Source organism: Buteo buteo, chromosome 2 (assembly GCF_964188355.1).
Source record: "Buteo buteo chromosome 2, bButBut1.hap1.1, whole genome shotgun sequence".
Taxonomy (NCBI): domain Eukaryota; kingdom Metazoa; phylum Chordata; class Aves; order Accipitriformes; family Accipitridae; genus Buteo; species Buteo buteo.
This window is the reverse complement of record NC_134172.1, coordinates 65761538-65786651: the sequence shown is the minus strand read 5'-3', so window position 1 is coordinate 65786651 and position 25114 is coordinate 65761538. Positions and strand designations below refer to the sequence as shown.

The following is a 25114-nucleotide window of genomic DNA, read 5'->3' as shown; positions in this document are numbered from 1 at the left end:
ACTCACAGTTAGTCAGGGCCTCCATCTGCGTATGTTGCAGAGCAGTTACACACACACACATTATTTTCAGCAATCCAAGCAGAAAAACAAGTTGGCATTTAAAAAAGAAACAGTAGCAGTTAGATGCATTTTTAGGCACTTGGTATGAAGCAGTAATCACCACCTTTCTCCCACAGCCCAATATTGAAATGAGGGAAGAGCAAATGTTTGTTTTTCTGAGAAGGGCAATATTCCAACAGATGAGAAGTAGAACCACCAAATATTGACAGAGTACAAGGATTCACAATCAAAGTGGCATAAGGTCTCTGGTCTCTGTTGGAACTTGAGCTAAGCACCATCACCTCCTAGAAGTGCTTGGTCTATCAGCTGAACTGTTGGTAATAATCCTGTCTAAGGTCTGCAAACAGAGATATGGTTTCAAGAGAAGATCACAGGAAGAAAGATAGCTTAAAAATTGCTGGGACTCATCTGTTTCAAAAAAGCTGCAAGTAGGGAATGGTTGTGGGTCAGTTCCAAGAAGTCAACAGGAGCTTTTCCACATATTTTGATGGGCTCTGAAGCAAACCCTTGAGCACAGCTGCTCAGTTGTTAATACGCAAACCTTGAAATAAATTCAAAGAACGCCTCATGTCTCCCCTCCTATATAACTGATATCATATAAAATGTAAGCATCTGAATTTTGGATCTGTGAGCAGCAACAATGAGAGCAAGATAGATCAGAAACAGATTTTTTTTTTTTTTTTTTTCAATCTAAAAATTCATCTCCCAACTTCTCCCCCCAAGCTTTTTATTAAGCATCCTCCTTGCTTTACTGGAAATTACCATACCTAAAAAAGACACTTTGGCCCATAAGTGTAAATTAGTCTTTCCACAGACTCTTTTAACACTGTAATTTACCCTTAATAATTAATAGCAAAGAAATTCAAAACAAAGTCACAGCATTTACTTCTGGGATTGCCAATCAATTTTCCAGCTTTGCTAGCAATAAAAGAACTCTCTTCAAGACCTCCCCAGAAGCCTCTATCCCCGCTTCTGATTGGGCTATGTGCACAAATGTATATAAACACACCCTTGAACCTTTGTATCTGCAAAATGAAGATACAGAAAACCCTACACTATTTAAGAGTCAAAATACAAGAGTGCAGACTGTTTGAATTAGAAGCAGCTACATTACTTTAAGTTTTAAACCCTAAAAAAAGGGGGGCAGAGGGGGAAATCAACCCCAAACTTGAAAACTTGTTCACATAGTTTCTTATTTTGAGGTGGTAAAAAACATATTTGCAGAAGGCCACATGGCTTTGTAGGAGCAGGGGGGGTATTCACAGCTTGCTTTGCTCAGCAGGGATTGCTAGCTTGTGTGGAGAGTTTTTATGCAGATTAATATCCTTTAATTTAAAGAGAAACCCCAAGAACATCATTTGACTCAATCTCTGATTTGGGATAAAGTTTACAACTTTATATTTTTCACCACAGTAGAAAATACACATGGCAGGGATGGGATGCATATGGAGAAGAAAAACATGACAAAATTTTCAAAGTTCATCAGATTCCCAAGCCAGTAGAGGCTTCACAAAAGCACTTCTCTTACTATCAAATTCAGAAATATTTCTGCATATGCAAACAGACACCCATTAGTAATTCTGACAAGCAACAGTCTGTGCATATCTGCAGCTAAGCACAGACATTTTAAGAGATTTGGAGGAAGGTGCTGGCGAAAAAAAAAAGTAGTTGGCTATATATGCAAGGCTTTATCTGTATGACAAAACGGCAACAGGAGAAAGCAATTTAGAAGCTGACATTAACTTCCTTACTTTAATACCTCCAAGTTAAAAATCAATAGATTTTAATTGTTCAGTACAAAGTAATGTTTTGTTCTGAATTGAAGCAAAAAGTGTTTCCACATTCTCTGCTAAAGAAAGCTTCTCAACAAATATTTATTATTGATCAAGATTTTTCTCATCAGAAAAACAAACTCAATTTCAACATCCTATAATATAAAACTTGAAAATTTCCAACAGAAAAATTAAGCAATGCTCCAAGAATACCATGAAAACTGTCACAGTTTTCTCCTGTCTTCCCACCCACTCCAAAAAGTTTCTAGTTTATCAACCTTATTGTCACCATAACCACATCTCTAAGGGAATACAGTTGTGTCCAAGAGCTCCCGGTCAGCTGTTAAGATTCTTCAAAGCAGGCAAGAAACAAGGAAGGATGCACTTATTCAACAGTCAGTTTTGAAATATATTTAGTTAAAAATTCAGTGGTGGGAAATTATAATTGGGACATTAAACAGAGCAGTGCACCTCTGGATTCCTCATTAAAAAGATGGAAAAAAGTATCTTAAGGGGTTTTGCAAGTAGAATCCTGAAACACCAACTTATGAGAAGAGAAATTACAGCCTTTTGTAATTACCTGGCATCACAGCTCCTTTTCAGCATTCAGTTTTCAAGAGCACTCTCGTAATGAGATTTCAGCATCTCGCCAGGCAGAAACATTGGTTGCATTTAACACACAGCTGCATGGCTGGTGCCCCAGGCAGACCTTTGGCTTTTACACCCCCAGGACCCTCCAAGGGCTGGGGACCACGAGTGAGATACAGCATCCACCTGACAGAGCAGGTCAGAGCATTCCTGCCAGCAGACGTGCTTGACAAGGATCCATCTGAACTAGGATGGAGACTACAGCGTCAGGCAAGGGATGGACCAGAGGACGGGGAAAGCAAGCCCAGCGAAGGGTCATTGGTATGGTCAGCACTCGAGCACTTGCCCCAGGAGTATAGGCCAAGGGCACTAGGCTTGCTCCAAATAACTCAGAATACCCAGAAAAGGCAGGAATAAAAGTTACCAATTCTTAGCTAGCCCAAAACGTCCCCCATGTTGTGTTTTCCTCCCATTTGTACCCTAGTCCTGTCATATTTACAAGCCCCCAGTTTTCCTTCTGCCTCCTTCCTCTTACCACCCATCAGCCCTAAGGGCTCCCTGAAGGGGCTTTACAAAGGAATTCAGACTCAGGCCATTTATCAGCATGACTGACATGGACCTCCCACCCAAACAGTACTCAAAACAGAAGGTACAAAACAAGGGCAGCTTACACCACCACATTCAGAAAAGAGACTTACTCAGCACTACCTTTGTTTCCCCCTCCTACCTGCCTTTGAAGAAAGGAATTTTCTTTCAAGTCTGGAAAAAGTGCTTCTTGCAGCGTAAGTCTTTGCAGAGGGAACTCTGAAATCATCTATGGAACAGTAAATCACCAAGCAGACTAACAGCAGCCCAGGTCCTCCCATGGTCTCTTAATCCCTAAGAAATCCTCACCTTCCTCCAGCTAGTAATAGGTCTTTTAGGAAGGCATAGAGAGCAAAGTATGGCCTGGGATGCTCTGAAACAGGCACAGACCCCTTTTTTTCACATCCACTCGCATAGTGGTTGAGCTCAGCACAGCCCGTTTTCCTCCTGTGGCTTGATTTGCTCACTCCTTCCTCCTCCTGAGTTTCTCAAGTTCCCTTGCACTTTACAAGTTGTACTTCTTTGCTACTCTCCTTCCCTTTTATCACTCCTAAACAAGACTAATGGCCAATATTACTGGTAATTTAATGCAAGGATAACATTACGCAGACATTTGCAGGTTTTCTTATATAGAAGGAAACTGACTTAGCCTATGGCCCAAACTGAAGACAGTTTGCTCCATCCTCAAGTCAAATTTGAAGTGCTACAGGTACATTAACAGACTGCTGAGCTCAGCATTTTGCAACACAGCCAGTTCCCTTGTGCTTAAGGTCATACAGAGCAGCCTGCCCAAGCTGCCTTACAATCAGCTCAAAGTACAAGTAGGCTCAGTTGTGCAAGTCTACAAAAGATCAGGGCTATAAAAGCAAACTAAGTTTCAGGCACGAGGTCTGCTGCCTGCACCAATAGCCCGGGTTACCTGCTCCCCAAGATAGGCGTGTGATGAGCCATAAGGAAGGAGCAAGGTGTAGACACATTTATAGATCCTTACGCTAGCCAGGATCATATCTTATCCTAACACAGGGGATTTATTCCTTTCTCTGCCCACAGTGGTATGAAGTCCCTGGGGCTGGGGCTAATAATGTGGATGGAGTTCTACTGTTTTGAGTGGGAGATGGGACATTACTACTGGAGAACATCCATCATCTGAGAAGACTCACATCTATTAAAGACACTACTGAGGCCAGCCCTGCTCTGGTGGTGGCTGTTACCTCATGAGCACTCAGATACTAACCAAAGCCTCTCTACAGCCAGAGAGGGGCCTGTACGACCTCGGCAATCAGCTGATCCAGAGAAGAATAATCCTAAACCAGGAGTTTATTCAGACTCAGGGAAAAAGGGTACTAAAGTAGTCACACTATTGAACTTGTGTTACATGTAGAAGCCTATATGAATGCCTATGCCTTTCCTCACTAAAGCAGCAGGAGCTTAGAGCAAAGCCCCGGCCTGCCTTGAAGAGCTTTCTCTTACCCTGTTTAACGCATGCATTTAAAATACTATTAAACATGTTTCCAAGACTACTTGTAGTGCTCACAGTTTACAGACTACTGCAAGCAGGTAGTCAGTCATATTTTACAAATCATTAAATTTAATAAGATTGGTCTGAGCAGGCAGAGAAGCAGTACTATCAATCCTGTAACAGGAACTAGAAGGACTGATGGAGCCATGCATGAACATACAAGAGTAAACAACCATAGGCCAGATTAAGCCAGGATGGATTTGGGCAGACAGCCTGTATCCACGATACAGAGCAGGAATCTACTTCCACAGAGAGATTTCTCTAGTCAATTTTAAATCCATCAATGAAAAAGCCCTCCCTGCTTTTTCCTACAAAGACTGCTATGCTATTTTAAGATGTGAACAAATGCAAAAACAAGTTTAAAATAGAGTGCTGGCAGAAAAAGGATTTTGGAGGTATCAAATATGCAACACTACCCTTTATAGCACCACTCCCAATAAAGGGTTTAGTGAATAAGTTTAAACCACGAACAGCCCCAACTCATTCAATATACCGTAACAGAGAATAAATTGACTTTGCTCTTTCAATTTACAGAATTCGAACACACTTAAAGTTTAGTTCTACAAAGCCAAGCCACCTGGACAGTACGGACACCTCCAGACTTTAAGGAGGTCCAAGTACTAGAAGCCTTTTCAGGTCTCCAAAAGAGCCAAATAAATTGTACAAGTTCTCCTAAAAAAAGTCTCAGCTTCTAACAGAAAACATTCCAGATAAGTCAGTATTTCACCAACAAATCTCTGTCCCCTCTTGTATATTGTCTCAAAAAAGAATTAGTATGTTTTCCTTTAAATGAAAATATAGCAGCTACTGAAACACTGATTATTACCTTTCTGTACCTAGTGGACAGCACTGAGGCAGTCAATCAGGATGAGCTAACATAACATACCAATTTATTTAGCAAAACCAAATATTTGATGAATGACACACTGAAATTTAATCAAACAAGACACCTGGGAAATCCTGCCCTATGTATCAGTATCACCAAATAAAATCCTAAAATAGGTATGTGTGTAAAAATACAGACAAAATGTGTAAATCCAAACAGTACATTAGGGTTGCACTGATCTGTGCAGAGAGAGTTAAAAGATGTGTGTGCATGCACATGCACAGACACAAATGTTACAAGACAGACATGGCTGTACTGATGCAAATCCAGCAAAGGGCCATGAAGATGATTAAGAGATTGGAGCATCTGACATACAAGGAAAGGCTGGGAAAGCTGGGATAACTCAACCTCGGGAAGGCTCATGGGGATCTTATCAGTGTCTTTAAATGCGTGATGGGAAGGAGTAAAGAAGATTGATCCAGACTCCTCTCAGTGGCATCCAGTGAAAGGACAGGAGGAAAAGTGCATGAATTGAGATACAAGAAATTCCATTTAAACATGAAAATAAAAGGCTTTTCTACTGTGAAGGTGGTCAGACACTGGAACAGGTTGCCCAGAGAGGCTGTGGGTCCCCACTTTTAGATATATTCAAAACTCATCTGGGCTCATCTCTAAGCAACCTGCTGGAGGTGATGATCCTGCACTGAGCAGGGGATTGGACTAGACCAGCTCCAGGTCCCATCTCACCTCAACCATTCTGCAATTCAATTCCAACAGCAACGCCATTTAATGTAACTGTTGCATAGCTCTCTACATGTACTTGAGCAACTACAAATCAAGAAGGTGCAAGGTACCATTTTAGGTCATTTTAAACTGGAAGCAACTTCACTGTTCAAATAAAACACACATGATAAGGATAAGAGGAACTACTTCTTGCTGATTTGGGGGTGGGGGTTGGGGAGAGAGGTTCAAAAGTCAGATTAAATGCTTTGTTTACTCAGGAGGAAAAACCAACAACATATCTGAATTGCATTGTGCTTCGCAGCTCAAACTTGTCATTGTATGACAAAATCGAAGAGAATGGCCTGGGTCCATTACAAGTGCCCTGGATGCCCAAAACAAATGCATTAAACTTTTTCTCTACTACAACACAGACGTAAATCAGTCACAAATGAAAAAGATGGTCTCACCTCAAAATCAATTCTTAACAACCTCTCAAATGAGAAAACAAACCTCTTTCACTTCCCAGCATTTGTGTATTTACTATCACACCGTCTTTCTTAAAAAGAATACTTGTCAGCTGTATGAAAAATCAATGTCTGCCCTGCCTCAGATGCATCCATCACCTGCCACAGAGCATCTACCAAAAAGGCAAGTTGCAGAATCCATTTATGATGGAGACATCCCCAGGCATCTACCTTGCTAAAGCAACATGACTACTCCACTGCTCATTCAGGGGCTAATCTGATAGGCAAGGCTGTTTATAACACAAGCCTGACTAGCTGCAAGGAGAAAAGGAGTATGAGCATACAGATGAGCATGCACTTGGGTCAGGGGCTCACTTACAAGAGTTTGCTTTTGCCTGAGGAAGCACAAAACTCATTCTGGGGGAGCAAGACATCCATATCCTCCAGTAAACCTCTTTAACTTATTCCGTTAAAAAGGTCGTGCACAGTCCCTGACCTAAAGGAGCTCCTCAAAGATAATTACAGCCGCCTTCTCCCAACAACCCCAAGTTAAACCATTACTTATCTTGCACATACATCTCTACAATGAGAGCAGTTTCATTTCTAACCCTGACCGCTACCCTTTGGCTACAAAAGGCAGAAGGGCAGAAGAATTTGAGATACAAAACTGCGACACCCTAAAACAAATTCTAGAAGACACAAGCCTCAGTATAGAAGTTCTGACAGGTTTTTTTAAGTTTTGGGTTGGGTTTGGGGGTTTTGTTTGTTTGTTTTTAACCAGAGTGTGGTGGGACCACCAGTTCTCATTTCAACTGGTTAGTAGAGGACTGGTATCTCTTCCTGGAAGGTAAAAAATAAGTAGCTCTACTCAATACATGTTTATGGATGACAGCCAAGGTCTTACCAAACCTTCTAGAGAAGGTATCATTTGGTAACACTGGGAGTGAGGGGAGCCAGCCTGAAAACACACAGCACTCATACTGCTTTTCATCAGGAGATCTTGAAGTATTTCACAAGTGCTAATTAAGCCTCCCCAGACTCCTGTGAAATAGAAAAGAAACATATATGCCATTTACAATAGACTTAATTGAGACATTGAAAAATTAACTTGCCCAGGGTTATAAAACAAGATGGGGACAGAGCTTGGAACAGAAGACCTGAGCCTCCAAATCCCTGATCTAAGCATGTTACAAAATATTCATCTATTCCCTGTCTGTCTCACAATGCAGAAATTCCTGAGAGTATAAAAAGTATTATGAAGGGAGCATGCTTCTCACACAATTTGCATGATTTCAGTACAACATTCAATAGGCTGCTTTGTCATCAAGGAACACTAAAGTTAGCTAAAAAGGGGAAGGTTTCATTTTCACCTGCAAGATTACAAAATGCAAGCACGGCAAGTCAGAGCTCTTCAATTCTCCTGGAAAACCAGGAGCAGAGAGAGTGCAGAGGGCTGCAATATACTTACTTCTAAAAGAATTAATTAACAGTGAAGTATCATAAAGGACTGGGGCAGGGGAAGACCTTGATTCATGTTCATCTTCAAATACATTTCCTTTAAATCATTTCCCTTGTGTAATTATACATATATTACAGATAATGTTCTTGTACTTGATTCGCTGTGCTATAAAATGACAATGTAAACATATTCCTCCTCCTTAATATCTTTGGAATCAAAGTTATTATCTGAAGAGAGGTATCCTGGGGAACAGTATTCAATACAACAAATAATTCTTCATCTGTATTTACTTTCCGTTTGAAACGTTAAAGTAGAAGGAAGGGAGCAGAAAGTCAAGGTTAAATCTTACATAAATATCAGCTGGAATATGCGATTCCCACTCCCATTACCTTGTGTTATTTCATTACTGTGGCCTATGGACATGTACTATCAAGAAACTGCCATTTAAGTTTCCAGGCTTCTCTTATCCTGAGTTCCCATAAAAAAAAAAAAAAAATTGTAAGTGCCATCTCTTTCTGAACAATTAAGTCACCGTTCTGACACAGATATCCTGAAAAGTAACAGCGTTTCCTTCCTGCATGAATTAGATACCAGTGGAATCTAAATCCACAACAGTAAAAAGCAAATTTATTAATCCCACCATGCTTCTCCCAAATTTTTGTGACCTGTCACAAGCTTCTTCCACAACATAGAATCATGGAATCTTTTGGGTTGGAAAAGACCTTTAACATCATCAAGTCCAACCATTAACCTAACAGTGCTAAGCTCACCACTAAACCATGTCCTTAAGTGCCACATCTACAGGTCTTTTAAGTACCTCCAGGGATGGTGACTCCACCACTTCCCTGGGGAGTCTGTTCCAATGCCTGACAACCCTTTCAGTAAAGAAATTTTTCCAAATATCCAATCTAAACCTCCTCCGGTGCAACTTGAGGCCATTTCCTTTCATCCTATCACTAGTTACTTGATAGAACAGACCAGCACCCACCTCCCTGCAACCCCCTTTCAGGTAGTTGTAGAGACCGATAAGGTCTCCCCTCAGCCTCCTTTTCTCCAGGCTAAACAACCCCAGTTCCCTCAGCTGCTCCTCATAAGACTTGTGCTCCAGGCCCCTCACCAGCTTGGTTGCCCTCCTCTGGACACGCTCCAGCACCTCCACGTCTTTCCTGTAGTGAGGGGCCCAAAACTGAACACAGGACTCAAGGTGCGGCCTCACCGGTGCCGAGTGCAGGGGGACAATCACTGTCCTAGTTCTGCTGGCCACACTATTTCTGATTTTTTAGAGATTTCAAGATCCTTGGTGTGCATTCTCAGCATAAAGTGCTTTAGCAGGCAGCAGCAGCTGGCAGGCCTGTGATGCACCCACGGCTGGTTGGGATGAGCTTAAGTACCAGCCTTGGGAAAACAAAAACCCATGCACTGACAGCAGCTCAAGGACACTAGAAGATCCTTTTCGTTAGGGCTCCCCTCCTTGCACCAACAGCATGGCATAAAGCCACCACAGTGCTGTCTTCCCTCTATCAAGCATATATGACATTTAACTTTTAAGACAGAAGACTCTAAGAAAAATCCTCTTAGAAAAAGCTCTGCTAAAACATTTTTAATCACTGAGTTTTTCTTACATTTTTACTCTTCTTAGCAGAGAGTTGTTGCAGTGAAGAGGAGAATTTAGAGAGGATTTCTGAATAAATCCATTCACCTTTACGGCCTCAGAACAGGAACTGATCTGCATATTCATTAGGCATATGTTGGGAGCACAAAGGCATACACATCTGCTGTTGCACCACAATAAATTCCTAGAACATCACCTAACACCGACAGACATTACAGGAAACACACTGGACACAGGAGAAATGAATGGGCACTATATATGGCTTGAAAAGGAAAGAGCAGAGTAAGGAAAATGAATTGGAAGCCTGAGGGTATAAAGAAAAAGGAGACAGTTTTGAAGAAACTCAATATTTGTTCTCTTTAACACTACAATAATGTAAATACTGAGAACAATAACAAAAGAATTGAAGTTAATTTTCAGAAGGCATGAATTCCCTCAAGTTGACTGATAAACAGCACAGTCTATTTTCTTACCTCCTTTTTTCTTTAATGGGCTTCAAATAATCAATTATTCAATTTAATTGCAACAGCACTGGTTTCCCCACCCAGCTTTCTACTATTTCAGTTAAAGCGAACAAAGCACAGGATGACCTTAATTGCATACATAATGCTGATTTTGATTCAAACAAGAAGTATGAATGCACTACAAAGCATCGTGTAGTAAACGCATTTATAAACAATCATAAAACCTCAAATCCCAATTAATTATAGTCCAACTTGCCACTGTGACACCCATTTACAAGAAGGGTTGGAGGGAGGATCTGGGGAACTACAGGCCTGTCAGCCTGACCTCAGTACCAGGGAAGATTATGGAACGGTTCATCTTGAGTGCGCTGACATGGCATGTGCGGAAAGGCAGGTCCTGCTTGACCAGCCTGATCTCCTTCTATGACCAGGTGACCTGCCTAGTGGATGAGGGAAAGGCTGTGGATGTTGTCTACCTTGACTTCAGTAAGGCCTTTGACACTGTCTCTCGTGGCATATCGCTTGAGAAGCTGGCGTCTCATGGCTCGGACAAGTGTACTCTTCACTGGGTGAAAAACTGGCTGGATGGAGGAGCCCAGAGGGTTGTCGTGAATGGGGTGAAATCCAGTGGGCGGCGGGTCACAAGTGGTGTTCCTCAGGGCTCGGTGTTAGGCCCCGTTCTGTTTAATATCTCTATCGATGATTTGGACGAGGGGATCGAGGGCACCCTCAGCAAGTTTGCAGACGACACCAAGCTGGGAGGCAGGGTCGATCTGCTGGAGGGTAGGGAGGCCCTACAGAGAGACCTGGACAGGCTGGATTGATGGGCCGAGGCCAACTGTATGAGGTTCAACAGGGCCAAGTGCCGGGTCCTGCACTTGGGTCACGGCAACCCCGTGCAGCGCTACGGGCTTGGGGAAGAGCGGCTGGAAAGCTGCCCGGCAGAGAAGGACCTGGGGGTGCTGGTTGGCAGCCGGCTGAATATGAGCCAGCAGTGTGCCTGGGTGGCCAAGAAGGCCAACGGCCTCCTGGCCTGCATCAGAAATAGTGTGGCCAGCAGAACTAGGACAGTGATCGTCCCCCTGCACTCGGCACCGGTGAGGCCACACCTCGAGTGCTGTGTTCAGTTTTGGGCCCCTCACTATAAGAAAGACATGGAGGTGCTGGAGTGTGTCCAGAGAAGGGCAACCAAGCTGGTGAGGGGCCTGGAGCACAAGTCTGATGAGGAGCGGCTGAGGGAACTGGGGCTGTTGAGTCTGGAGAAGAGGAGGATGAGGGGAGACCTTATTGCTCTCTCCAACTACCTGAAAGGAGGTTGTAGGGAGGTGGGTGCTGGTCTGTTCTATCAAGTAACTAGTGATAGGATGAAAGGAAATGGCCTCAAGTTGCAACAGGGAGGTTCAGGTTGGATATTTGGAAAAAATTCTTTACTGAAAGGGTTGTCAGGCATTGGAACAGACTCCCCAGGGAAGTGGTGGAGTCACCATCCCTGGAGGTACTTAAAAGACCTGTAGATGTGGCACTTAAGGACATGGTTTAGTGGGCATGGTTGACGGTTGGACTCAATGATCTTGAAGGTCTTTTCCAACCTAAATGATTCTATGATTCTAACTGTCTGCTTGCAGGGTCAAGTCTAAGCCACCATACAATTCTTCACAACCCTCCTTGATCACCTTACAGAGTTGTTTGCACAGCTCACTGTGCCCAAGTATCCAAACTTTTGCTCATATGCCTACTTTATCAATTCTGAGCTGATATTATACAAAAAAAAAAAAAAGGAGAGGCAGGGTATTGCACAGTTACGCACAGACCAGCTCATGACTGCAAAGCAGCAGACAAAAGCCCCCACCAATACATTCATGCAGTCAAAAACAGAAGCCCCCAAATTATTGTCTAGCTCTTACTGGTGAGGGGCTTCCTTATCTACAAAGGTAGACTAAGAAAAAAGTAATATTACCTTCAGTTTAAAAAAAACCAAAACAACCCCCCCCCCCCCAAAAAAAAAAACCACAAGCTTTCTGAAGGGTATTAATTAGCATAGCAGAAGGTTGTCCACAAAACCCTGTATCAATCCTCTTATAGATTTGACTTAAAAAAAAATTACCCGATCGCATACTCTTTTCTGCCGTGGGACCTTTTGTTGTTCTGTGCAAAAGATGGATGGTACTTACTGAATGAACAGCTATTCAATATTTTGTTTTATTCTTATTGTTAGCTCCGTGGCCCCATGCATTATTAACTGCATGCTATGCAAACTGATCTCCACAGAGAGGATTATTAATTTCCTCTCAGATTTCTCTACAGCTATAGAATTTCTGTTCCTTCACAAACATTCACAGATGCACTCACCACCCCACCTCACAGCACTGTGTTGGACCCTTCCTGTTTCAGATGAGGGGGAAGAGAAGAGAGATGAAGGGAAGATATCCATGTTAATTCCATGTTCCCATCTGAAGCACCCAGGGATTTTCAGGGTCCTCAGGAACCTGCATCAGTCCCATGCATGGGCAATGATTTCTGCTGCAGAGGTGACTTCTAAAGCCCTTTTGGATGTTATATCCAGGGCCTCAACAGAGGGCCCACTGGGATAACAGCTAGTGCTCACCCACTAAAGCCTGGCTGAGAACAACTTACCCAGAATCATTTGGGAACTTTGATACAGAAATAAGACATCACATGCTTAACACGCCTTCTCTCTCTGACTTGTACATTATGTACATTTTTAGCACCTACAAATCATACATGGCACTTAGAGTTGTTTTTTTGTTTTGGTAGGAGTTTTGGGGGTGGGGTTTGGGGTTTTTTGGGGGGGGGGTTGTTTTTGGGGGTTTTTTGGTTGTTGTTGTGGGAGTTGGTTTGTTTGTTTGTTTTGGGTTTTTTTTGTTTGTTTTGGGTTTTGTTTTTTTTAAATACTGTGCTCCCTATTTGCACCCAGGTTAGATCAAGTCTGAATACAGATTGGGGGGAGTGGGGGAGAGAGTGGGAGGAATTTGGAGGGCGATGTGATGCAATCATGCAATCTTGACTTCACCATAATGCTACTGATATTTAACAGATATGCAACAGATAATCAGATGAATTAAAAACACAATTGAGAAGCATTAGTATGTGTTAGCATCACTTACACTTATTATATGCTAAATACAGCATCCTCTTTTTTTCTTGCTGTACCTCCTCCTCTTTTCCCTCTTCAACAGCATAAGAAAGTTAGAAATTTAGAGAAAAAACCTACAGTTGATTATTCAATTTGTTTTCTCATAGAGTGCAGTACTTTTTTCCCCTCTACAGAAGATAGTCAATTATTTTATCCTGTCTAAATTAAAATTACTCAGGCAACAGTTTCCAACATTTCCTTTGGGACACAATTCCACAACCTCATTGATCTGCAATAAGATTTTCCTAATGCTCAAAGTAAATTATTCTCTTGTTTTAATCTCATTCTATTACTCTTGGTGCACATTAAATAATTCTCCCGTCTTCCCCTTCCTTTCCTCTGAGGTGCTCTCCCTTTCACAGCTCCGTTCTCAGTTACAGGTCCAGAAGCTAAATGCATTTAGATATTGCAAATCTTCCTTCAAAAGTGAAGAAACTGCTGTCACTTTTAGGTACTCTCAATACTTTAATTTGTCACTCTTGGGAATAAGATGATGTTTAGGGCTGAGGGGAATGTTCCAGACAGAAAAAAAATCCCAGACATACACTTTTTTAGACTATGTACACAGCAGGTGGCATATTCTGCCTTTAGTGTACTTACTTTTCAAATTCACATTCAGTTGCATGCAAATATGCTGTCAATTGTCAGTCCTCTCAAAAATCTCAGCATTAATCACTCCCAGATTTCTCTCATCCACTCAAAATAACTTTGTATACATTTACTCTGGATCTATATTGCAATACTTCCCAAGACTGGGGCTAAATTTCTGCCTGCAATTCTTAACTCCAATATTATTTCTCCAATTCACAGTTCTTTAAAGTTTACCTTCACTAAGAAAAACTTACAAAGGAACTACTTCTAAATTTCTCATGAAATTTAATGGAAATTGTATCTGAAGTCTGATCCCGATGAGCAATCATTCTGCCATCCCCTATACTATAAGGAAGCACGTTATGGGTAAATTGTTATATACACTATATAATCCAACCACTCATTCTGTACTTTCTTTTAAATTTTGACATGAATTACACTTGGGAAGCAGGATAACGCTCCAAACTTGTATCATGTCTTGATAATGCTTCTGTTACTTCCTGCGTGCTCCGGGTCCCAAGCATCTGCAAGTCACCCTGAAGCCAGTAACCACTGGGGATTATACTAAGTGACACAAGGAAGTTTAGTACTTCTTTCAATGAAACTCTGTCATTTAGCATTGTTAGCAATAGAAGCTCATCAGCACAGAGCTTTTGGGGAGGGTGGGGGGAAATAACACTTTCTGCTTTCTTGCCACAAGACCTCTTCACATCAACACAGGCATAGGAACCACTGGAACTAAGAGAAAGCCTCAAAAAAAAAAAAAGAGGGGGGGGTAATTTAGTAGGGACAACTGCCGAATGACCTTCAAACCACCAAGACTTTGTTCCAAAACATTACTTCTCAGCCATTTTGAGAAATAATTTTTGATGCTTTTCTAGCAATAATACAAGTGCAAGAGTAAAACAGATGTCCAACACAGCTATACTCCGTATGCTGATTCTTTACCCTAAACATGCACAGAAGTGTTAATAAGCACATTATAGAACATTAAAAACTTTGGCACATGGAAAAGCTTTATAATAAAAGATGCAAAGTTGAGAGTTTACTTCAAAAGGGTTATTTTTGCTCTGTAGGTTCATTTAAGGACAATTAATTATACTTTCTTATTTTTGCAGGCTCTGGCCTTGGCAGTCTCCAGGGTTATCCCTGTGCCAACAGAGACAGTGTGTTTGTTTATTTCCAAGCTTTCCACTTCTCTGATTATTGCTACCATGTGCTGCTATCTGTTAGTACATACATCATCTCCCATTTTTTAATCATAAAAATATATTTACTGTTTGTCTAGGAGACCCTATTGCTAACAAAAATAATTTAGTCAGGAGCTGGAGCAGTGTTTTGACTACGATTTTCATAGTAGAAATCCCTTTAAAAAGTACACATAAGACTCCCTACAAGATTTATTGAAATCTATTATTTTGCACTAGATTATATGGAATTTTTTTTTTCCAGTTCATGCTGGAATATTTGAATCTTAAGAACTGCAGGGCAACTGCTTGTTTTAGAACAGCTGTTTTCCTGCAAATTGATTTTCAGATCACATTTGCGGGAACTTTGCAACTGGTCCTAAATTTAATGAATCTTATACCCCCCATACCCCCAAAATTAAATAGCAGGTCCAATTCAACTAGGCAGCATCCAAACAGTCAGCAGCATCCCTGGCAATAACTATATGCACGTGTTTGTACGCAGGAGTAACATGAAGTAACTGTCTGGGTCACTGGAAAGAAAACCAGCCATCGCTGCCTCTTTACCTGCCTTCTGCAGGCAGGACAAAAGCAGAGCGCTGCAGGATGCCTCCCAGAGATCCATTTGCCCTAAAAGGAATGAGTCTGTGCTGGCAACGAACAGCCAGACCACAGGAGCACCGAAAGCTGGAAGCCACCAATCTAAAAGTCAAATGTATCAGAAGATTCATCCTGTTTAGTCAGAGCCAACAAGGCAACAAAAAGGTCTGCCTCAAACCAACACTGACATTCAAACAAAATTTTTTTGAAGGGAAGGAGCAAAGATGAGCAATCGGCTTTAGCTCGCTGATGGATGTAACAACTTCTGGACGTTTAGTTTTGTTTAGCTGCTGTGCAAAACTGTGCGTCACATCTGGGCTGCCTGACACAGGCTCCCTACCAAGTCCAGCGATGCACTGAGGTACCCTGACATAGCTGCTATCCTGATGAGCTACTCTGGTACAGACAGGGACAGATAGCAGTGTTTTTCAGAGGGTAAATATATCAAAGTCTTTTCCTTGTGCACGCTTATTCTTTTTCATTACTGACATAAACAGTGTGCAACTATAGCGTGAACACAGGAACAGATCTCCGAAATACCAGCTGATGTAGATTAACAATAGGGAAAACTGCTTCTATCATGTTTTAGGCCCTTAAAATACTAGTGACTGGCAAATTTAACATATAAATCTTACACACTTTTCTAAGCGAACCTAGAATTGGCTACTAGTAAATTCAAAATATTCATATCAGTTTGGTTTATGAAGAAATATGTTCAACCAGTTTAAGAAAAGGTCACTGTGAAATTAAGTAAGGACAATTAAAACTAGGAACTACAGCCCACGTTTCAGCCTAAGAACCAAAATTTGCAGCAACAAGCTATCTAGCAATAACTTTGGCTGACAGTTAACTTACAGTAAGGGAGATGACAGAGATGATAGCAGTGCCAGCCATCCTCCCAGTCTGTGAGCATCAGGAACAGCAGCCAATTCCCGAGCTTTATTTTACGTCTGCTTCCTCGCTGTTTCTATCCTGTCAGGCTCCTCTTACCTTTCATGTTTCTTTTCATACTCACTCCCTTCCTCTTCCTACTGCTGTAATCTCATCATACTTGCCTTCTCATCACCTTCTCCATAACTAAGCCCCCACCCAAACACACCAGCATCTCATCAGCTGCCACCCTTGCTGCTTGGCTGCAACATTGCTCCCGTTTCTTCTGTTGTTTCTCTCTTGTACAACTGCAAGATGAAAACGTTCTTCAGGGTACAAAAATGAGTCATTTGTGCCTCTGAAGCATTTAACACAGTTGGCTCTTCAGATGTTTCAAAGTGACTATACAATAAAGCAACCATATTAGGTTTAACAAACAATAAAGAGGAAAAAAGGGACTTTCTATTAAAGATGCTCACTTAGGAGAGATTACTTGATACCGTTACAAACCAACAATTGCCTATCAAGTCCAGAATGAGAAGGAAGATAACAAGCTCTTCTGCTTAGCCAGCTTACAAACACACCCAAGCTAAAGGCTAGAGAAAGCAGGTTCCCCTGCTAGAATAGAAATGCAGGTACCTGTACCTCTTGCAAACACATGGACTTGCATGGAAAACACTAGAAATCACCCATGAATGTTTATATTGTTCCTAAGAACTGAAAAGCACCAAAGAAAGAACAAATTAGTAAAAATTCTTGACACCAGCCCAATGCAGTCAAATGTGGAGTTACATATGCACAGCCTCTTGGCTTAGTTTTTTTGGGGGCGGTTTTTGGTTTTTTTTTTGGGGGGGTGGGGGGGGGGGGTTTGTTTTTTAAGATACCTCTTCCAGCCACACACATCGGGGGGGAAGTCAAAATGTGAAATATTTCACCGAGAAACAACTGATTGTGGTGGAAATGCATTACACTTTACAGCTTCATCAACAACTGTTTCTATTAGAGCACTGAATTCACACTTAGAAAATGTGGAATAAGACTGGAGCTGCCAGCACATAAATGGGTGCACATTGACAGAAAAATCCCTGTTCTGGAGAAATAAACCATCAAGCACAGCAGCTTCCCATCTTGCTGACAGAAGTGCTCTTCTGCTTATCCAGCAAATACTGCTGCAATTCCAGTAAGTGTATTTCTAAAGGAAGACAGACCCATCTATATAGCAGTCAAATTGCTTTAATTCCCTTCTTCCTCCCCCACTTCATCTTCATGACCTACTTCTACTAGGTGGTCACAACCATACATGCTTTCTGCCAAGCAATATTTTTACCAAACTTCATTACCTTCTTAAACAAAACCACATGCCACCAATACCCCTCAACTCCATGCTTTTTCACTAAAAAAAGAAACTGAAAGCACACTGCACAAAATTGCTGTATTTGTCTATTTAGGCCTTTTTTTACCCCCACCTCTGTTACTGAGGGGCTGACCTTTGAGTTGATAGTAAGGGAATGAAGAGTCACACTCACACAGATTAAGGTCATTCTAGGAACAGTGACAAATTCAGCAGTACTGGAGTCAAAAGCACAACATTTCAAGAATATCATCCCCAGTACAGCACGAAGCCCTACTTCTGCTCAAGCAGGTAATGATATTTTCTTCAAATTCAAAGACAGAAGGATTGATCCCCAACATAAAAATGGATCAACTCTGGATTAAGTTGTAATACTCGATATTGTTGTTCTTTACAACACTGCAGAGGACAAGTAGTGAAACAGCCTTCCTTTGCTCAATGTACAGCTGAATTAGCAGCCAAGAGCTGCTTCCCAGTGATTTAATATAGTCACTACCCAGGAATGAAGCTGAGATTACAACAAGGATGTACGTGAAAAAAATGTGGTAAACTGTTTCCTCTGTTCTGTCAGCTCTGAAGACATTTCAGCTAACAAAACATGAGATATGGGATACTTTGAGCATTTCCAGAACAAAGGAAAAAGCACAGCTGAATAAAGAGGTTTGCATAAGCGTAGGTTGCTCAGGCTGCAGCACTGCTCTGTGCCCACACAACATCAGCTGTCAAACCCCACAGCCTTTCTGCGAGATGAACTCAAAAATATCAAGGAACAAGAGCCAGGTCCCATCCTCCCAAAATTCATAAGCAGCTCAATCATTCTTTAACTACATGAGCTGCACCACTTCAAACTGCAGCAGAATTCACCAAGTTGGCTTGAATTCCCAAGTCCATAGTCCCAGAGGGATCTAGCTGGAGGAAAAGAAGAAATCAAGCACCTGGCCTTGGATTGATTTACAAGCACTAGTTAAAAGAAAACAAGAAAGCCAGAGGAGACCGAGCACTAAGTAGGTTCACTCTTCCTGGCATTTCTTGTCCTATTTACCAGGTCTTGTTCACAGGTGGATACGTTTGTGCTCCCCAGAATTACATCATCTTTAACTGTGGCATTAAACACTTCCAGTTTTCTTTCTCCAAAGGTCCTCATTTTCTTGAGCTGACTTTCTTCTGGAACATGCAATGCCCTGCCATCCAGCTTGCAAAGTATCCAACATCTCTGAACCGTGGTATGATAGATGGGATGTATTTATCAGATATTAAAAAACCAAGTGGGTCTGATTAAATGATGTATAGTCTGATTAAGACATAGTAATTGTCTCCTCTACCATGAAGATATATGATCTTTAGAGCTTGCAATAATGAACACTAGAAGCAATTGCTTGTTATGTAATTATGAGTGTACAGAAAGATAGGGCCAGGTTGTAACAAGTTCTCACCAATGCCATCAACAGTATTCACCTTCTTTGCATGTCTGCTTTGGGGTGCGTAGGGTTGCTCTTTTCCTCTGGGTTTGCCTGGAAAGAACAGGGTGGCGGGAGGCAAGTGGCATTCAAAAGCAAGGCAACACAGGGCCAGGAGGGCGATAGGTCAAGAGATGGGTAAGGATTTCCCCAAAAAAGCAGATAACATCAAAATTAAATTATATCCAAGTAGTGCTAGCCAGCACAAACAGGGAGAGCACCATCAGAAGAAAAATTAGAGAACTAGGAAACATGAGTGGTACCAGAATAAAAAAGTGACTCTTGGCCAGATATGCTTGCTTCAATGAGCCAAGTAATACTGCTCCATAAAACGTTCAAGAAATACCATAAAAGCCAAGTATACCGTATTCTTCTCAAGAATGACAACACAGAGCCAAGAAACATCAACCCACAAGCTGTTCTTTGTGGAAGCGGAACCCTCGGCTACCAAGGCAATGGGAGGCACAGGACATTTCTTGCATCGCAGTGGGAAATCTGGATTACAACCTGGGTCAGTTTATAACAGCAAGTGACCTCTATATGCTGCTGCTGTTTAAAATATCTGCAAGGAAAGCCTCATCTACGAATGTACCTACAAGCACATTTTAGAAGCTCCATTACATATTTTATCTACGCATTGCAAGACACCAAGGAAACAGACTGAAGCACTTTCCATAAAAAATTAAAGAAATCTCTCTCTAAAGGACATATGCTTTATATAGCAATACACACCCGCACTCCTGCTGCTCGTCACCCAAACATCATATGAGTTTTTATGAATGTTAACTAGGCTTCAGTATTTCTAGAGCTAAACAGATAAGTATTATTGCTCTTACTGCTCACATTAGTGAGCAAACCAGTATATACCTCAGTCAGATTTTGGTATGTGGATTTCAGATGACATCTGGGGTTTTCTGGCTTTTTTTGTGTGGTGTTTTGGTTTTTTTTTTTGTTTGGGGTTTGGGGGGGGGGGGATGTATGTTTTTTGTTTTGTTGTGTTTTGTTTTTTTTTTTTAAATTAAGGACCTGTTAAGTAAGTCTCAAATTTGCTCCTTGCCAAAATATTTAAGCTCCGGTGCTAACAATGCACACCTCTCCATTCAACACTTTTCATTCAAGCAAAGAACAATACCTGCCAATACACATTCGTTTACCTCATTTATAAAATTACAGTGAAAATTACCAGAGACATAAAACAGCTATTATGATAAATAAGGAGCTTAAAAAAAAAAACCCATACACATGCAGAGAGAGAATCAGAGAGATCCTGATCTTTCTATGCTGAATGTTATTCAGAAGAAGGATTGCCAGTGCAATGCTGAACAGATCAGTTCATTTCACTTTCTTCTCTCCACGTAACTGGATTTTTTATACAAAAGTAATTGTTCCTATAAGATACAACCCTTGTCCATATCTTTTGAGGTTCACAAAGCCTCAGACCTACATCTTTACCACTGTTCAAGTTTCCATGGTAACAGATGATGGTACCTTCTAAAAAAATACCATAATATTCCACAGTAAGTGTCCCAAATCATTCCCATAATATTAATGAAAACTAGAGCACGTGGGCCTGCACATAGAGCATAACAGAATAAAAAAGTACAATTAAACAAGAAAAGAGAGCTGAGGGACTTTCAGAAGGGTGGATGGTAAGAAAGGGCTCTGCGTTTGTAAAAGAGAAGGATTATCTCTCAGAGATTCACAAAGGCCTTTATACACACAGTGACCTTTTGTTGCCACTGTCGAAATAGGCAGTTTTACAACATCACCTTTTTAATATTAGTTGTTTATGTATTAGAAAACAAATCAAGCCAGCCAGGAATGAAAAATAAAGTTGAATTGTAGTGCTAACAGCTCCCCAGAGGGAATGAAAAGTGATTATTGAGTTAAATGGCTGCATTGTTAACAATTGCCACACAGAGTAGCTTGCTCAGAAAGATCCGTTTTTCATTGCCAATTTACTGACAGCAAAACCTGTGAGTAAATGAACTCCTAGTAAATGAATTAATCTTCCCCCAAAATTTCCTCGCAGTTTGCTCCCTTGCTCCCCTTTCATCTTCCTTGGACAAGCCACGTGTAATGAACTATCAGTTGCTGTAACTTTATGATGTGGCAGCGGTCTTTGAAAGCAGCCAGCTACACGTCCAAACATTCAGGAGCTCTGCCAGAGTGGAACAAGGAGCAGTATAGGGAGAAAATTAAAGCAAACACTGACATCAGAAGAAAAACAAGTGTCAAAGTAGGTGTTCAGGTGAACAGTTCCAATGTAAACCCACTGTCCCACTTTCCCCCTGAATGCTTTTTCACAGCTCTGTTCTCCACTCTGTTGTGCTAAAAATGCTACGGTCTGTTTTGTGTGCAAAGAGCACAGCAACTGCAAGAATACGCCACATATTTGGTGGGAGAAAAATTGCACACGTGCTTTAAGGAAAAAAACTTCCCCATAAGCAAAGTTCCTTAATTTCTGAAATCCTGAAAGAACTGGCAAATTCTGGAATTACCTGGTGTTACTTCTGTCTCTTCCATGGGAAAGTAGAGGAATTAAATTAGTAGCTGACCCTAAAGCTAACAAAAAGTTTAGAACCTCAAAAGCATACCTCCAGTTATAAATAAATACAGAGACTGCAGGCAACTGAAAGCAATTGCTGGGGAGAAGAGTTATAAATAGAGCAATACAGAAATTACATAAAGAAACAAGTGTTAACCAGCTCCCTCAATATGAAACGAGGTATTCCAGCAAGAAGCCATCAGCCTTCTGCCGTCGTTTAGTGGTATTCCTAATTTTATGTTGTGGATAATAAAAAGCAGCAGCGGCTGTGCAAGTTGGGTAGGAATTGAATACCATTTTGTCTTGACTTGTGTCCTTCCTACTTCTTAGCCCAACTACCATATAATAATAATAAAAAAAAAAACCACAAAAAAACCGAGCCAACTTCTTGCACAGTGATTTTTCGGGATGTTTAACAAAAGGCTGCTGAATAAACGCATTAGGCTTTGAAAAATAACTCAATCAGAGACAGGAGGTATTTGCATCCTAATAGTTATGGAGACAGCACCACCTGATGGAAGATGCGAAAATGCACCGATGGCATTAACTGGACTCTCTCCAAACTTCACAGAAATTTTAGAGATAAAGTGCATCCGAAAAACTTTGCTTTTTACCATAAAAATATCAGCTATATGAACAGAGTCCAGACCATTACACTTCACACCAGATATGAAGTCCAAGAGGAGAAAACTTCCTTTTAACTTCAATAATAGAAGCAGCTCCAAAAACATTGTTAAAAATCAGCTCCTCTTACTTTGAATGGCAAGAAGGGCACTAAAATAGGAGGCGGAAGGTGATACTAATGATTACAAAACCTCACAGTCACTATTCCCACTGAACTGATGATTAAAACAAAATACTTCATGGCTTTCTGAAAATAATGAAAGCATCTGCCTAATCCCTAAATTTGCATGTGTTTAACTCATATTATATTGTTAGTTCCCTCAAATACAAAGTGTTTTCTGTCCCCTTAAAAGTTTGCCATTTTCACAGAACACTCTTCTTTCCAAGCATCTGGCTAAATGATTCATCAAAAGCCGAGGATCTCATCTCAATTAATATGACATGTATCAAGAACATGAACACACAGTTGGAAGAGAGAGAAAAGAGAAAAAAAATAGCTCCATATATTGCTTACTCAATGAAGAAGCTATTTAACTAGGTTAGATTTCCCAGCTTTTCTAATAAATCTGTGGATCTGTGCAGTTGCCTAGCAATGTAAACAAGATACCACGGTGGTGTCAAACCATGCGGGATTGATTACAACATCTACTTCACCGGGCTGACCGGGGGGCTCCTCTGCCTGCCTGGCCCCTCTCACCCCAAACTTTCTTTTGAGCCACGCTGCCCTGAAGAGATCCCTGGAAGGCAGGTATACACAGTCCTCTGGCTGCAGCAGCTCCTACACCCTGCACTACTCCTGTTTTAAAGAAGCGAGACAAAGTCATTCGAGCTCTCAGTTTTAACTACGAAAAATCTTCCACTGTTTGAGATAAACTAAACGTAGGCTTTGTGGTTTCATGCCTTCAAGTTGCAAGCACTGAGATTTATCCCTACGCTAAGCAATGTTGCACTGGGAATTTTCACTCATCTTAAATATACAGATGGGGGAAAAAGATGATTTAAAAACACCCCAAAACTTAGAAAGCTAGATACATGAAGTCAAGAGAGAAGAAAGTTACAACTGTTTATTTTTTAAGAAAAACTGCAGTGAGAAAATGTCATAACACAAGATCCAAGAGAAAAAAAACCAAGACCACACGTATCTGGTTTGCCTACAAAACAGCACAAGAGAAGAAAACTAGCTCTATAGCACCTGTCATCTTCAAGTAATTCAAACTATGCCTAAAGGAACTTGTAGAAGGGGGGAAATAGCTGGCCACTATTAATGTACACATACCAGGGAGCAAAGTATTCCTTAACATCAGAGTGGCAGAGAAAGTGACAACTGGGACGGAGTCCGTCCGGGTAGCAGAGGCCCCCGAGAAAGTTACTCGAGCCGTGAGATACAAGGGGAGAAAAAGCCGCCGCTAAACTTCTGAGAGCAACCCCAAGCCCTTCTTCGCCTGGCTGGAGGAGAGAGGCAGCGGCTGCTGGCGAGCTGCGCATCCTCCAGCAGCGAACTCCTGCCTTGGGCTCGGAAACACCGTTGACTACAAAAAGGACTCCCGTGTCGCGAATCCCAGGCTAAGGGCGATGCTTTCATCTCCCACCACACGCAACTTTCCGAGGGGCGAGCCTCCCCGGTCCGAAACGCAGACCCCGCTGCTGCCAGCCCTCACCAAGCAGGCTCCCCCGCCGAGCCGGGCGCCCGCGGCAAACCCCGCCAGAGCCCCGCGCTGGTGCCCGGGCACTGCCGGGGCTTCGGCCGGGCACTCGCCGCGCTGGCGAAACCGACTTTTAACCTAGACCGCACCTTCCCTCGCCCACCAGCCGCCTTCCGAGGGACGCTCCCAGCCCTGCCCTGCTCCGCTCCGGGGCTCTGCACGGGGAGCTCCCTGCCAGGCCGAGGGGCCGGAGGAAGGGATGAGGTGAAGAGTTTAGGCTGCCGGGGAGAGCCGCCTGCCCCGCGGCCGGGGGGATGCCCCGGGGGAGCCGGGCGGGGGAGCCGCCGGCGGGGAGAGCCGCGCCGCGGGGGAACGGGCAACCCCGGCGGGGCCGCGGGCGGGCTGGGCGGCACTCACCTGCGAAGACCTGTCCCTCCGCCTTGGGCAAGAGCTGCAGGAGAAAGACGATCGCGGCGACGCCGGTCATCCTTCCCCGGGAGTTCACCTGCCCTCCCCGCTGCCGCGGTGCCGCTGCCTCCCTGCCAATATCCCCCGCATTGGTGGCTCGGGCGCGGCGGCGGCCCCGGCAGCCGGAGCCGCGGTGCTGCTCGGAGGAGCCGCCGAAGTGGCGGCGGGCGGCGCGGGGGGAGCGGGCGGGAGGCGGGCGGGAGGCCCCCCCGAGCCCAGCGCCGGCCGCGCCCGCGCAGAGCCGGCCCCGCTGCCCCGCCGCGGCGAGGGGCAGCAACCCCGGGTCCCCCCCCTCCCACGGATTGAGAGGCTTCCTCCGTGCCTGCGCTGGGGGTTGGTTTGGGCTTTCTTGGGTTGGTTTGGCTTTTTTTTTTTTTTTTTAATATCCCTATTCAAGCCCAGCTGCACACACAAAAATCTCCTATCGGCAGCGGCTGAAGTACAGCATCTCGCCAGCAAATCTAGGCTTCCTGCTCCTGCCCTGTTTCCAGCGGGGATGGAGAGTGAATGCAGCGTTCTCGCATGAACCGGAGGACTGGAATCGTGGCT

General features: G+C 42.7%; 1 protein-coding gene across 3 annotated transcripts in view; it reads right to left on the bottom strand.

The window, feature by feature from the left end:
- PTPRT (protein tyrosine phosphatase receptor type T) overlaps positions 1-24713 on the bottom strand; it is a 488778-nt gene extending 464065 nt beyond the window's left edge. For all 3 annotated transcript variants that reach the window (XM_075059108.1, XM_075059117.1, XM_075059124.1), the window contains exon 1: positions 24515-24713. In XM_075059108.1, the coding sequence (XP_074915209.1) occupies positions 24515-24584 (70 nt within the window). In that variant the 5' untranslated portion in view covers positions 24585-24713. The remainder of the gene's footprint in view (positions 1-24514) is intronic.
- Between the last annotated feature and the right edge of the window lie 401 nt (positions 24714-25114).